Here is a 13,124-nt window from a genome sequence, read left to right on the forward strand (position 1 = left end):
TGAGCAAACACAACAAATCTTTTGTTTAAAAAAAAACGTTATTTCGTACGTTAACAGACTAAGATACACTATAGTTTATACCATGGCCATTTTAATAGTCAAATATGTTGCATTTATGTCAGGGATAATTTGAAGTTTAACCACGATGCCATTTCATCCAAATGCTTGAGGTACAAAAACGAAAGACCCCACTTTAGAAAAGAAAAAATATATATTATGCAAAGGGAATGTGTTTTATAATTTTAGTAAAACGTGTACAATGTACAGATTGAAATATTCTCATAAACTCGGACTCTACTAGGAATATTTCTCCCTAGCAAATCGTCGAGAACAGAGATGCCCGCCCGATGTCACATTACATTGTGTGTCCCTCGTACAGGTCCCTCGTACAGTAAACAAGGGCTGGATGAAGATGAGTCAGAAGAGGGCGCTACCAGACGTACTTTTCTCAATTCGACGTATGGGGGGGGGGGGGGGGGGGACGCACGACACAATATTATTTAGAACACCCCATAGCAGCCAGTTAAATGTAAAGTATTCAAAAATAATCAACAAAAAGGTCAAATCACTGAGCCTTTTTTAACAAATCAAGTGTGTTTTCAGATAACCGAACTTCAGATTTCTTTTCAATTGTTGGGACTGCCAGCCGTTTGGAATGTTTTGATAATTACCTCAGAAAAAAAACACACCCAGCAACAGTAAGGTTCTTTTCCTAAAACCTACTTGCTGTCAGTTTTAATGAGGCACACCTCAAATTTCAATTTGGAAACAACATCCGCACCAAAAAGCCCCTTTCATACGAGAGCAATTTAGCAAGGGTCCCTTGCTAAATTGTACCATGGTTGTAAGATTTTACAAATAGCACCTCGTGTGAAAGGACAATACTGATGAGCCGCATAGCCGTACTTCGGACGGCATCAGACGCGTACTCCAGCCCAGTTCGTCTGTCCCAATGACCAACAACAACCTTGTTGAAGCATACAGAAGATACCCCCTGTACTGAGAATCCCATCCATGTGGGATTATTCAAAAGAAATTACGCTCATCCTACGTCACAGTGGCGTACTTTGACCTAACACAGCCATTGACAACACTATGGTACAACCAAGGAGCAATAAACTGGATTTATTGATCCATGGTTATTGAAACAAGTTAAGTTGTCTATAGTTTTTTAACCAGCTGTTAAACTGAATTTACATTCAGGGCCCATGTCATAGAAAGCGGCTTAAAAAAAAACCAGGGCACAACTTAAATGTGGTTTTAAAGACATGTCAGTGGACACTACTGGTAATTGTCAAAGACCAGTCTTCTCACTTGGTGTATCTCAACATATGCATAAAATAACAAACCTGTGAAAATTTGAGATCAATTGGTCGTCGAAGTTGCGAGATTGCGGTTATTTCTCAGCAACAGCCACGCACACCCCCCCCCCCGAAGATTGAGGTTCCCACAAGAGGTTACTATTTCGAGACAAATCTTTAAAAAGTCTGCTTAAAACGTTATATGTTTTGACAAACACAGTCCATTGATAATTGTTTTGTTATGAAAGGTCATTTAGTAATCCACATTTCATTTATAGTGGTGGTAGAGTCTAGAGAACAGATCCACAAACAAAACGAGATCACTAGTGGGACTGACGGGGTGAACAACCCCCCCCCCCCCCCCCCTGGCAATGAGTCCAAATGATGCTTGCAAATAATGGAAAGTTTAATCAAAATCACAAACCTCTGATCCAAAAGTGACCCACCCCCTTTTTATATCACAAACAAAGTAGCTCACGGCCTGACGTTGCGACCCTAGCAGAGACTATTAAATTCTCAAAGGCTAACAAAATGATCGATAACACAACAAACATGAACCTTTCAATTTACCCATCTGTGAAAAACTTTGATGACGACCTAATTCAATTCCCAGTACTATCATGCCACATGCCAGCCCCCCCTCCCTCCCCCTCCCCCATATGAATGTGAACAATACATGTAACCTGTCAATCAGCCGAATGGCTTGCTGTAATCCATTGTGAACATTTTTTGTTGTGGTATTGCAACGAGAGATGATGCACATAGATAATGCTCAATGCGAATAATGGGAAGGATGCGTTGAAGATCTGGCGCATCTTTTCCTCCTTCACATGGGATGGCCTATTTTTTCAGCATTGGATGGATACCATCATATACCAAGATTATGAACTTGCCCTAATTTCAAAAGCAGATTGTTGAGCGGAAATTCTACTGAGCAAAAATAGGCCGGATACGTCACAGGTTTTACACTTTGACAAGGTATTTTGGCGGGTAACCAATTATGGTAAGCAAAGTTGTGCTTAACTGCTTTGGTCCTCCATTTGATTGGGGATAATTTTTTCGACTTACCAAAAGCTAGCAGACCGTATGTTCACTGGTATTCCCAGGAAAAATTACGTTTTTAATCACTATTCACTTACTAAACCACACTGTGTTTTGTGGATGAAAAACATTTCCAACAGTAACATTTGAAGTACACTACACTTTGAAATGATGGGGGGGGGGGGGGGGGGGGACAGTTATGTGTATTTTATTGATGATGCAAACACCACAGCAACAAATGATTGTTGCAAAAATTTGCGAGAATGAATATCCCTCAGGGAGAAAAACGAGCACAATCCACTGGCAGAAAAGTACGAAAATTTGACATTACTGTTACTGACAATAAAATAAACAAGAAATGTAGTTATCAAACATCTCAATTTAACATACTCATTAAAGCGACCATCACGCGGATTTCAATAATGACTGCTGTGCAAATCAGAATACTAATGATCTTATTTAAGATTATTGTCATTTTCTGGATATTTAGACTCTAATTATTACTACTATTTCGGGGTTTTTATTATTGATTTAGGTCACCCTAAATGGAAACGGAAATACTACCATCTGTTAGTTACGGAAGTCACACACGAAGGCACAATATTTTCCACCTGCATGCTAGATTGCTAGCCGCCGTAATAAAACGTTTATAACAACACACGTGTACTGAAATAAACACAAATAAAAAATTCATCATTTAAAATTACTATGCAGGAACGCCTTGTTATTATTCATGAGCAAAGGCAAACCTGACATGCCCATTGGTCAAAGCGCGCCGGGGGTCATTGTTCAGCTAGCGACGGTCGACCAATGGCAGCGCGGTCGGCGTTGTTGATATCGGTTTTGATGTTGCTATGATGGAAGTTCCCATTCATTCTCGTGTTGTATATTGACGATCTCGCACATGTTATGGTTTAGAATGCCAGCTGACAGCAAGCAAGGCACACTACTGCACACAGCGTACCCACGCTAAACGTAATTAATACATCATCGTGACAGCTAAATCGGATTAAAACCTATCATCAGCCAGAATTGATAACATTATAGAAATCAAGGGAAGATCAGATTTCGTGTGATGTTGTCAGATCGTGTGTCACAAGTCCAGACGGAAACATCTCTGTAACAACAGTTCGCCGGACATTTTTGTTTAGTGGAGGAGTGAACTCCGGAAAGCAACAAGCCTTGGACAGCTATCACCGGGATCCATATTCAGCACATTTACTTCCTTTATAACGATCTTGTATTGCAGAGCAGTATTCACAAACAGGTGAGACGAATCATACTCACTAACTTCTGCTGACATTCAAAATAATTTGTATCCCCACACAAATATTGTATTTTGTCTACAGTGATCTGTGTAGAAACTGGTTGTGCAATAATGTGCACCCGTCAACGATTGCAAGACTCGCTTGCGTGTTGAACACTACAGCTCGGTCATTAAATCAGGCTTTATCCCGTGTCACATAGAATTTGACAAAAACGTGTTTATAATATATACATCCATCCAGCAAATTGTCATGTTTTTTAAAAATGTTATTGGTGTGTCTTGCCATGGCCGTGCCGTTTCGTAGCGTCTGAAGCCCGGCTAGTGTGTTCATTGTTTACACGGTGACGGGAGTGTTGATTGAGTGCTTGCTTGTGAGCATACCGATGCAATAGGCCCATTCCCATGTTCCGTTAAGTTTACTTAGTGGATTAAAGCTCGACTCCTGCCTCTGGCGTTCTATTTTTGGATTCAACTAAGATTGAAGTGGCTGTCCATCCAACTTCTAAGTTGCATTTAACAGTTCATGGCTTCTCTACATAAAGCTATATTTAATTGTGCTACAAAACAAGTAGGCCCTATCATCATATCACCAGTCAGTGTCAACATGCCCATAATTGCCTTCATTGTCCCTGATCAATTGCCTTGTTGCCCCTCTTTATGTTCCAATTGAAATTTATAAACTTTGAATTAAAGAAGAAAACACCTTGCTGCCCTTGCGTTTTTCCAAAACGACAACCCGATTTAATTGATTTACACATTAACCAAATGTCATTCAACAGAAATATGAATAATAGTTAAGGAAAGTCTTTGTTACCCCCCCACCCCCCATCCCCCGCATACCAAGTGATAAAAAGGTTGTTTTTCAAATGATTGACTTTTAATTTCTGTACAACTATGCTTTGTTTGACAGCAGTTTCTGTAATCTGTGTGGCAAGATGGCCACTACACTAATCACAGTCCCCATCAAGGATGCAGCACACCGCTTCAAACAGACATGGCTCTCAGGCCACCATTCCCCTCAACAACACAACGACTCAAGCACAGGGTCCAACGAAGCCACAGACAGCCTGGATGACAGTCTCACAAGTCTCAACTGGCTACAGAATCTGCGTATCATGCGCATCCAGCAGCCAACCCCACCAACCAGTCCGTCTCCACTGGCGTCCGCGTGCCAACGTCTGAACACGACCATCACTATACAGAACCATAAGAGCCCAAATGGGATGGTCAGGGTTGCAAAGACAACGCAGGAGGAGGCCAAAGCGTTTTCCCGCATCGGTACGCACCACACCACCGCAACGAGTATAGACCAAGTGGACTACAAGACAAATCAGTACGTGAAGCCGCCGTATTCTTACGCTACATTGATATGGATGGCCATGAAAGCATCCAAGAAGAACAAGATCACGCTGTCTGCAATCTATAAATGGATAACAGACAATTTCAAGTATTATCAGACGGCTGACCCAAGCTGGCAGGTAAATATTGTTTTTTTTCCGACTTTTCTGGTTGGTAGACGAACGGCCTTGTCACATGGACAACTTTCACAGGCAACTTGGACTCTTGGAGAACAAACTCTGCCATTGCATACAGGGCCACTTTGATAGCACAACAGTCATTTTTCAAACAAGTCTAGATTGCCTTGTGTGACACTCTGCTTGCGCATATCAAAGTTCACCTCAAATTGAGAACGGAACTGTCCAGTTGCTTGCAGTAACAGTAGTATACATTTTAAAGTATGCTGCCCCAATCTAAAACAGGGTGCCATGAGTTGAGATTGAAATTAAAATCATAACATTGGTAATTTATTAGACAGAATTCAGCCGTAGTATTGCTCTCTCTTAAAATGATTTAGTGAACTCTACACAGTGTAGAATTCCATACTAACCCTAGAGTTTTGATTTCAAATACCGTATTCAATCAAGCAAACCTGAAGTCTATAAACACACTTATTACATGCAATGCATTTAACAGTAGGCATGTTCAACACAAAAAGTCAAAATTCAACACTGCACATTGATATTGGTGATTAATCACCAGCAATTGTGAGTTTCAAGTTATGAATAGTAAATATTTATCATGTTTCTGAGCCTGAAGGCATTATCCATATTGATTAATGAATATTGGATTAGAGCAGCACGCCTTAAATGGCTGGCTACATTAATCAATGTAAAATGCTTTTATAGGCAGGGCTGTGTCTCAAATGCAAACATTGTAAAGTATCAACGTAAAACACAGAGTTCAAAGAAGTCATAGCACAGGGTTCATGGTTCATGTGTGTGTGAATCATAAATTGTGCTTATCAACCCATTGCCACAAAAGGCTGTCTCCCAATCCAGTAAGAAGGCATATAAAAATTTGGTAAAAAGATTTCAAATCTAAGTTGAAAGTGAGGGCATCCATGTTGCTCTCAGAGCTTTTACATGAAAGAATGATACAAGGTTGTCAAATTAATTTTATCCAAAAAGACACAATACACCCTCTACACACAAAGCAATGTCAACAAACATGAACTGGGTGTTGATCTACATGTAAGATTTTGTTCTCTAAATCATGAATACAGTTTTTATCAGACATGGTTTTATAAATCAATTGTCAATAGGACTGACCATCCCACTCTGTAATCACTGATAACAGTGAGCAAAATATGATAACAGAGGAGGATGTGGGTACTTTAAAAAAATTGTTTAGTCATACTTGAAGCAGAACTATGGTGCACACCACACCCATGCTCGCGATGCATTTGCCAACAACGCGTAAATTCTCAAGGTGGAGCGCATTTAGCCCAAAGGGCATAATAGGAGACTTTCCAACGCTAGGTGGCAGCAGACATACCGGGTAAATTTCCATTGTTTACGTTGTTCTGAACATGCGCATAATTCTGAGAACAATGGATTTACCCGGTAAGTCTGCTGCCCTCTATCGTCCCAGAAAGTCTCCCATTGCAAATAAAAATGCTTTAGAAGCAGTTTTAGCTAATGTTCGCCAAAGTAAAATATATAATGGCAAAACAAAACACAAGGCTATGATGGTACTAAGGGTAGGGCCTATATGCCTAATTCTTGAAAACCATGTAAATAATTGGTCACTCCAATCTAGCTGTTTTGCAATGTTCTACTTTGACCAGGATGTGGCAGATTGAAAAGCTACCTTTGGCTACCCAATAGATGAATTATGGCTAGAACTGAAAGCAATTTTCATTCCTGATGTGGGCAGATTTAATTTGCATTATCGCTGAAACTGTGACTCATAGACAGAACTTGCACTTTGTACTGCATTACCAAAACAACGTTTTCTGTGAGGACCCATTTTTCTCGATTTATAATTGAAACCTTATACTTTGAAGGCTGTTTTTAATTTCCAAATCAAATCTGGATTTAAAGAGGCATTTGAAATTCACCCAGGTTGTGGTGATAAATGTACTATGGGTAGGCCTAATGGGGCAATTAAACAATATTTCAACTTGTGGATTTTGCTCTTTGCAAATTAACACATTAATCATCAGTACAATTTGGAACAGAGTTCTCCGAGACTCCTTGGGGATGTTTTGGGGGTTGGTTTAGAGCACCTGCCATGGTTTGAGTCAGGGCAGTTGTACTTTGATTGAGGGCAGTTAATTTCAGTCGGGCAATTTGATTGATCCGTCTAACATTTTGTTGTTTATAATGCAGTCTATGTCGTACAGTTTCAGGCAGCTATCAGAGTTGTTCTTTCGAAGGTTTCAGTTAACCTGTAAAATTAAGTCATGTTTTGAAAATTTGTGGGAAAAGTGTGTGAGTCGACTGCTCCAGATCTTTCAAAGAAATTTGAGACATTTTGCACATTGATCAATGGTCTTTCTTTGGATGGACGCTTAGCAGAAACTGAAGTCAAGCTTTCCTTCATCCATGGTCATTACAAATCAATACATTTATAAGCTTCTGTTCTTGGTATCAGCACAATATAATTGCACTTCTGCATTGAACAGATGCCCTTGGACTATCCAGTACCCAGTAAACACAGTTCATCACAGCACGGGAAATATGCATTTTCAGTTTTCACAAGTAATTTCCTCAGCACCTGATCCCTAACAATGTTTCGGCCATTCATATACAATTCATGGACTTGTCTGCCAATCCCCACCTTTCATACCCTATCAATACAATGCGCAGTATTAAATTATGAATGGACAGAGACCCCCATGTTTGCACTTTGCTCAGGTACACAAGAGTTTCGGCCACAGAATACCAAAGAGCAGAAATCCATTGTACCTTTGTACCCATTGGAATCAGCTGTAACTGGTAGCAGTATTGATTAGGGGCTTGTGGTAGTATGTCCTCTGCCTGTTCAGATGCAAATTTCTTCAGTAGGGGATTTAAATCCGCTTACAAAGTGTTGAATGAAGCTAACACATAAATGTACACAGGTCTACCTACAGTCCATTATGGGATTGTCACAGAGTTGTTGACGGATGCTTCTCAAACAGACCATTTAAAAGAGTGGACATTTCACTTTCTCGAGGTTTCCTTCAAAACCTACTTATATAAAGCTTGTGGCCAACATTGGCAATTGTCAAAGACAAGTATCCACTCTTTGACAAAAAAATAGCCTATGAAATATAAAAAAACTAAGTTGTTCATGTTTGCTGTGTTGTCATAATAGCCCCCCCCCCCCCGTTATTATTTGCAAATAAGAAACCTGTGAAAGTTTTAAAGCTCATCCATCACAATCATAAACAAAAACTCTCTTTCACCATGCTTTCACCGAATCAAATTTAATTGTTTTTATAAGTGTTGCGATCCAAAATTCTCCAAACTATCCGTGAATATAAGTCCTTCAAAAACCCTGAATTTATAGCATTTCAAACAAAATAATGAATGGAACAGGAAAGAACTCCTCGCGACCATCAAATATTTTTGCTTGTAAATCTCCTCAATGCACTCCCTTTAAAGACTATTTTTTGTTGACGAAAAATCTACCCCACATTTTCCAACTTTTAAAACACAAACTTACAGTGCAGTAAGCAACATGAAGGTTTTTAACAACTTTCTGATTTCTGTTTATTTGGAGGAAGAAGTTGACCTACATTCATTACACTGCAAAATATTCTTGATAGCCAAAGATGCTTTATATTAGTGCACAGATTTGCAACTAGCAAAGTTCGACAAGTGTTTGAAACCAAGTGATTAAAAAGAAAATACATGGTACACGTGACCAAGAGCATGCAGCTTTTCACAATTTTTCTTTCATTATCAATCAATACAGTCCAATTTTCATATTGCTATTCAAGAATCCTGGCAGGGGACAAATTGTGACCTTCACTAGTGCATTGAGTTTTCAACTCTGAGCAATAAACACCCCAATGCATGCCCATGAGCCTTTTGGTTTGGTGATCATTAAACCATGAAGAATTTTAAACATAAAGAAAACAAAATTTCCTGGTAGAGTGGGACTTGGAGTGAAATTGCTCTGGAGCAGTTAAAGAAGGATTGTTTTTGTGCTGGGGTAGTGGGGCAGTACTGCATTTGGACCACAGTAGGGGGTTGGAGAAGTTTTGTCTTTTTTGCACGTAGACCCTGGACAATTTCCAAATGACTGGCTGTGGTACTACAGTGGCACAGATATTCTGCGGTCTGTGGTGTGACCCCTGACCCTTTGATAGTATTTTTGTTGTCAAGTTAACAACATAAATATTATCTTTTTTTTATGTAGGTTTTTTGTTTCATGGTTAACAGGTTCGTCTCAGTGATAATTTTGTTTTGTAAGAAAGTATCAACCAGTTTGATTCAATGTTTTTAAAAGCTGTAGGCCTAATATGCAGTATAAAAAAAAATAATAAAAAAAAGTTCTCTAATATACATAATCTACCCAGTGAGTAGGTATACACCCATGGTGTTACCGCAAACCAAATAATACAACAAATAAACCATTAACACTACCATAGTGTTAAAGGTATTTTGAGGAAATTTTTTATTTTTTATTAAGATGTGGTGGGATTCTGTTTACTCCATTCTTTCATTTTATCAGCTGTTATTTCAACCATGAATCACACAACTGTATAACGGGCACGGCACATTCACATATAACCCTAGAACACGATGCAGACATTGAGAGCAAATATTTGCTGACTGTAAACTGATTAAACTCAGAAAAAGGGGTGTGTAGTTAGGGAATACAATATGATTATTCTGGTTATTGTTGGTGTTGTATGTTGAATGATTGCCATGGAAATATGAAAGGGAGTGTATAATCTGAGAATTTAAGCTTCAGGCATGAAGACTTCTCAATCATCTGAAATCACACAATTTTTATTATTTTCTGTCCATTATGATGACCACTTTGGCTCATATTTTCACTGGTTTGTTTTTTAATGCAATAATTAGTATACAGTAAGGATACTGGTATTTGGCAAGTACCAATATACCTTGCCTTTAAAAAGATGAGAAGTACTTTTAAAAGACCAGTCCCCCCCCCTTTTTTTATTATCTTTCCTCTTTCTTCAGTTATAAATTTTGAGTGACATCTGTTATGATCTAGATGGGGAACATTCAATGAAGGGTAATTTAACTCGATTGCCAATCCTTAATTTCAACAAGTTTCTTGTTTTGTCTCAACAGAATTCCATCCGCCATAATCTCTCCTTAAACAAGTGCTTCATGAAGGTGCCGCGAAGGAAAGACGAGCCCGGGAAGGGTGGTTTCTGGCAGATCGACCCCGCCCATGCAGACCTCCTGGAAAATGGCATCTTCAAGAAGCGCCGTACCAGCTCCTCCAGAGATTTCAACACAGAGAACATCAAGAGAATCAAGATTGAGCCGTTGGACGATTACGAGACGTGTCCCGTCGAGAAACAACACCACAGTCGGAAACAGTCCGCACCCAAGAAGAAGTCGTACGACCTTGACGGTTCGTTTAAATTCAGACCTCTTCAGTTGAACAGCTTTGGGGATGCCGATTTCTCGGATTCCGATGACAATCTGCCTAGTGCTGTCCTTCGGGACGACTTCGGATGGAACTCCATCTTCCAATCTGAGATTGACATTGACGGGATCAAGGTTAAGACGGAGGATATCTTAGACGATGAAGCTCAGCAGAACCGATGTTTGTCACCGTGCCTTCAGATTAGTCCCCCACCTTCAAATGAAGGGGGTGAGCAATTAGGCTTGCAGAATCTAGAGGACTGCCTCGACTTGTCAATCAGCGGGGTTCAAATCCCGCGACCCGCGTGGTTCGAGGATCAATTCAGGGAACTAGACTATACAGCGGAGGAGGCGCGCATGCTCTTTGATGATATTGACCTGCCGCCCTCGCCGGACAGTTCGATCAATGACCAACAATCGCATCCCTGGGCGGAGGCCGGCGGGCCTGTCTCGTTTGATATGGAAGATCTTCTTGATTTCAGGAGCATTCCGGGTGAAGACATGCCGTGGGATCTTTCTCTTCATCAACCTCTACCCTCGTCGTGAGGGGGTTTGTTAAGAGACTAATTTATAGACTATTAGTGTCCTATTCACAGTGCCTAAATTATGTTGTCCGATATTGAAAGTGGCAAAAAAGCATCTGGTCAGAATCACATACCAGGGACCGGAGATTGTGCCAATTGTAGAGAAATTAACTCTATCACTCGAATCTATTCAATCATGAGCTTCAATAAAATCATGTCTGAAGATCCTGACCAATCATGTTTACACTCGGTTAAAAATCATGCAAGTAAGTTAAAGTACAAGATAAATTCTACTATTCTACCTTCCCCTCTTAAAAATCAAGAAAACTTAAAGTGCAAATATAACTTTAGAGCAAAAAGACAGCAGTCTGAAGTATCAATCTCCATGTGAATTGTTTTTTTGCTGAAATGTTTTCTTGAAGAATGAATCTTTGCTTTTATATGGGTCGGAATTTTAATAGAATTTCAACCCTGATCATGGACAGTGGTATGACATGGGATCCATAAGAGACAAGCAGCACACTGACTGGTGTGTACATTACAAAGGATTATGAACTAGCTAACCCAAACAATTTGCATACAATATTGCTACACGATTTTCCGTGTTCATTCAATTGCTGTGAAGTTGGGGCAATGGAGCTAAAATTCAGGCCACATTTAGTTCTTAGAGTTGCTTAAAGGAACACGTTGCCTTGGATCGGTCGAGTTGGTCTTTGAAAAGCGTTCTGTAGCCGTCTGTTATTAAATGCATATGGGTAGAAAGATGATGTAAAAGTAGAATACAATGATCTACACAAACATGACTTGAAATGGCGTGGTTTTCCTTTTACCTCGTCGACAAACACAGTTTGCCATTTATGGGAGTCAAATTTTTTACTCCCATAAATGGCCGACCGTGTTAGTTCCCAAAGTAAAAGGAAAACCGTGCAATTTTGAGTGATACTTGTGTGGATAACTACTTTTTAAACATTTTTCCAACCATATGCATTTCATAACAATTGGTAACAAACGGTTTCAAACGCTTTTTATAGACCAACTCGTCCGATTCAAGGCAACGTGTTCCTTTAAACGTACAGTGGTGCTTAAAATGTTTCTGCATAGCAAATGGTACACCTAATACAGTATTTTGCCTGGTAACCTTATTCTGGTAAGCACAATTGTGCTTTATAAGCAGCTCTATGAAATTAAGCTCAGTTTGAATGGAAACAGTAGACCCCTTGATAGTTTTGGAAAATCAATGCTTTACACACCATATTGGTGTTCAGAGAAACCCTCCCTTTTAATTACCCGGGCGGCTTTTCTGTAAAATAAAAGACATGTTATGAGCGAGGCTGGAACTCTCTCCTTGTGTTTGCAGTGTGCACATAGTATCATGCAGGTGTTCTAATAGTAGCGGACTGCATGGTGCATTATTAATAAGAAGAGAAAATGTAAATATCGCGTCTTGCCTGGTGCAACCTATAACAAATCACCATAGAGTATATTATCAACTAATTGTACAGCGTGTGTATTACGTGCAGCAGCCGTTATTGTTTGCTAAATTAAGTGTGAGTTACTTTTTTGTGTTATTTATATGTTGCAATGGAATCAATGGAAAACCATTTTATTAAGTTTGAAATTTGTTACACCATTCAATTAAAAGCTTTGTTTGGCTGGCTGAGTTTGTTTTCTACAATTATGTGTTTTTGAAATTGACCTATTTCTAGGGGAGATGGGGATGTGTCAGCAAAAATAAAATGCTGATATGCAGCGGTATGAATGTTCCATGGGACTTCTTAAGTCTTATTAGAGGTAAAATGATGGTGAAACAATAGAAACGCACAGCTGAGTAAGCGCTGCGCACAAGATTTGCCAATGAGTAACCTTCTTTTTACCTCAAGGGGATGGTGCCCTACTCAAATGGCGTCATATCGCATGGTCTACTTGAAAGAAAACAGTACTGAACTATGACTTGTTGACAATTAAGAACCCTCCTACTTTTGTAAACATTATTTTTCTCAGCAACTTCTCAACCATCCAGAACCATCATTTCAACTTGAAGGGTTTTGTATGATGGTGCAACTGTGCACAGAACCAACATCTGTATTCACAG

The 13,124-nt window shown here is 39.5% G+C and overlaps 1 protein-coding gene across 2 annotated transcripts; it reads left to right on the top strand.

Moving 5' to 3' along the window:
• Nucleotides 1-3,238: 3,238 nt before the first annotated feature.
• On the top strand, nt 3,239-11,772 carry LOC117292144 (forkhead box protein J1-B-like). Of its 2 annotated transcripts, none has more exons than XM_033774076.1 (3): nt 3,239-3,609; nt 4,520-5,087; nt 10,206-11,772. In XM_033774076.1, the coding sequence occupies exons 2-3, from the start codon at nt 4,545-4,547 to the stop codon at nt 11,052-11,054; spliced, it is 1,392 nt and encodes a 463-aa protein (XP_033629967.1). In that variant the 5' UTR covers nt 3,239-3,609; nt 4,520-4,544; the 3' UTR covers nt 11,055-11,772. The 2 variants fall into 2 exon arrangements, with proteins under 2 accessions (XP_033629967.1, XP_033629968.1); XM_033774077.1 differs by having other exon boundaries at nt 4,523-5,087.
• The last annotated feature ends 1,352 nt before the right edge of the window (nt 11,773-13,124 follow it).

Source organism: Asterias rubens, chromosome 7 (assembly GCF_902459465.1).
Source record: "Asterias rubens chromosome 7, eAstRub1.3, whole genome shotgun sequence".
In the NCBI taxonomy this organism is placed as follows: Eukaryota; Metazoa; Echinodermata; class Asteroidea; order Forcipulatida; family Asteriidae; genus Asterias; species Asterias rubens.

Bases quoted from the DNA above. Each gene is read 5' to 3' on its own strand.
- LOC117292144 (XM_033774076.1), top strand. From the start codon at position 4,545: ATGGCCACTACACTAATCACAGTCCCCATCAAGGATGCAGCACACCGC. The intron at 5,088-10,205 runs GTAAATATTGTT...TTGTCTCAACAG, and splicing joins CGGCTGACCCAAGCTGGCAG to AATTCCATCCGCCATAATCT.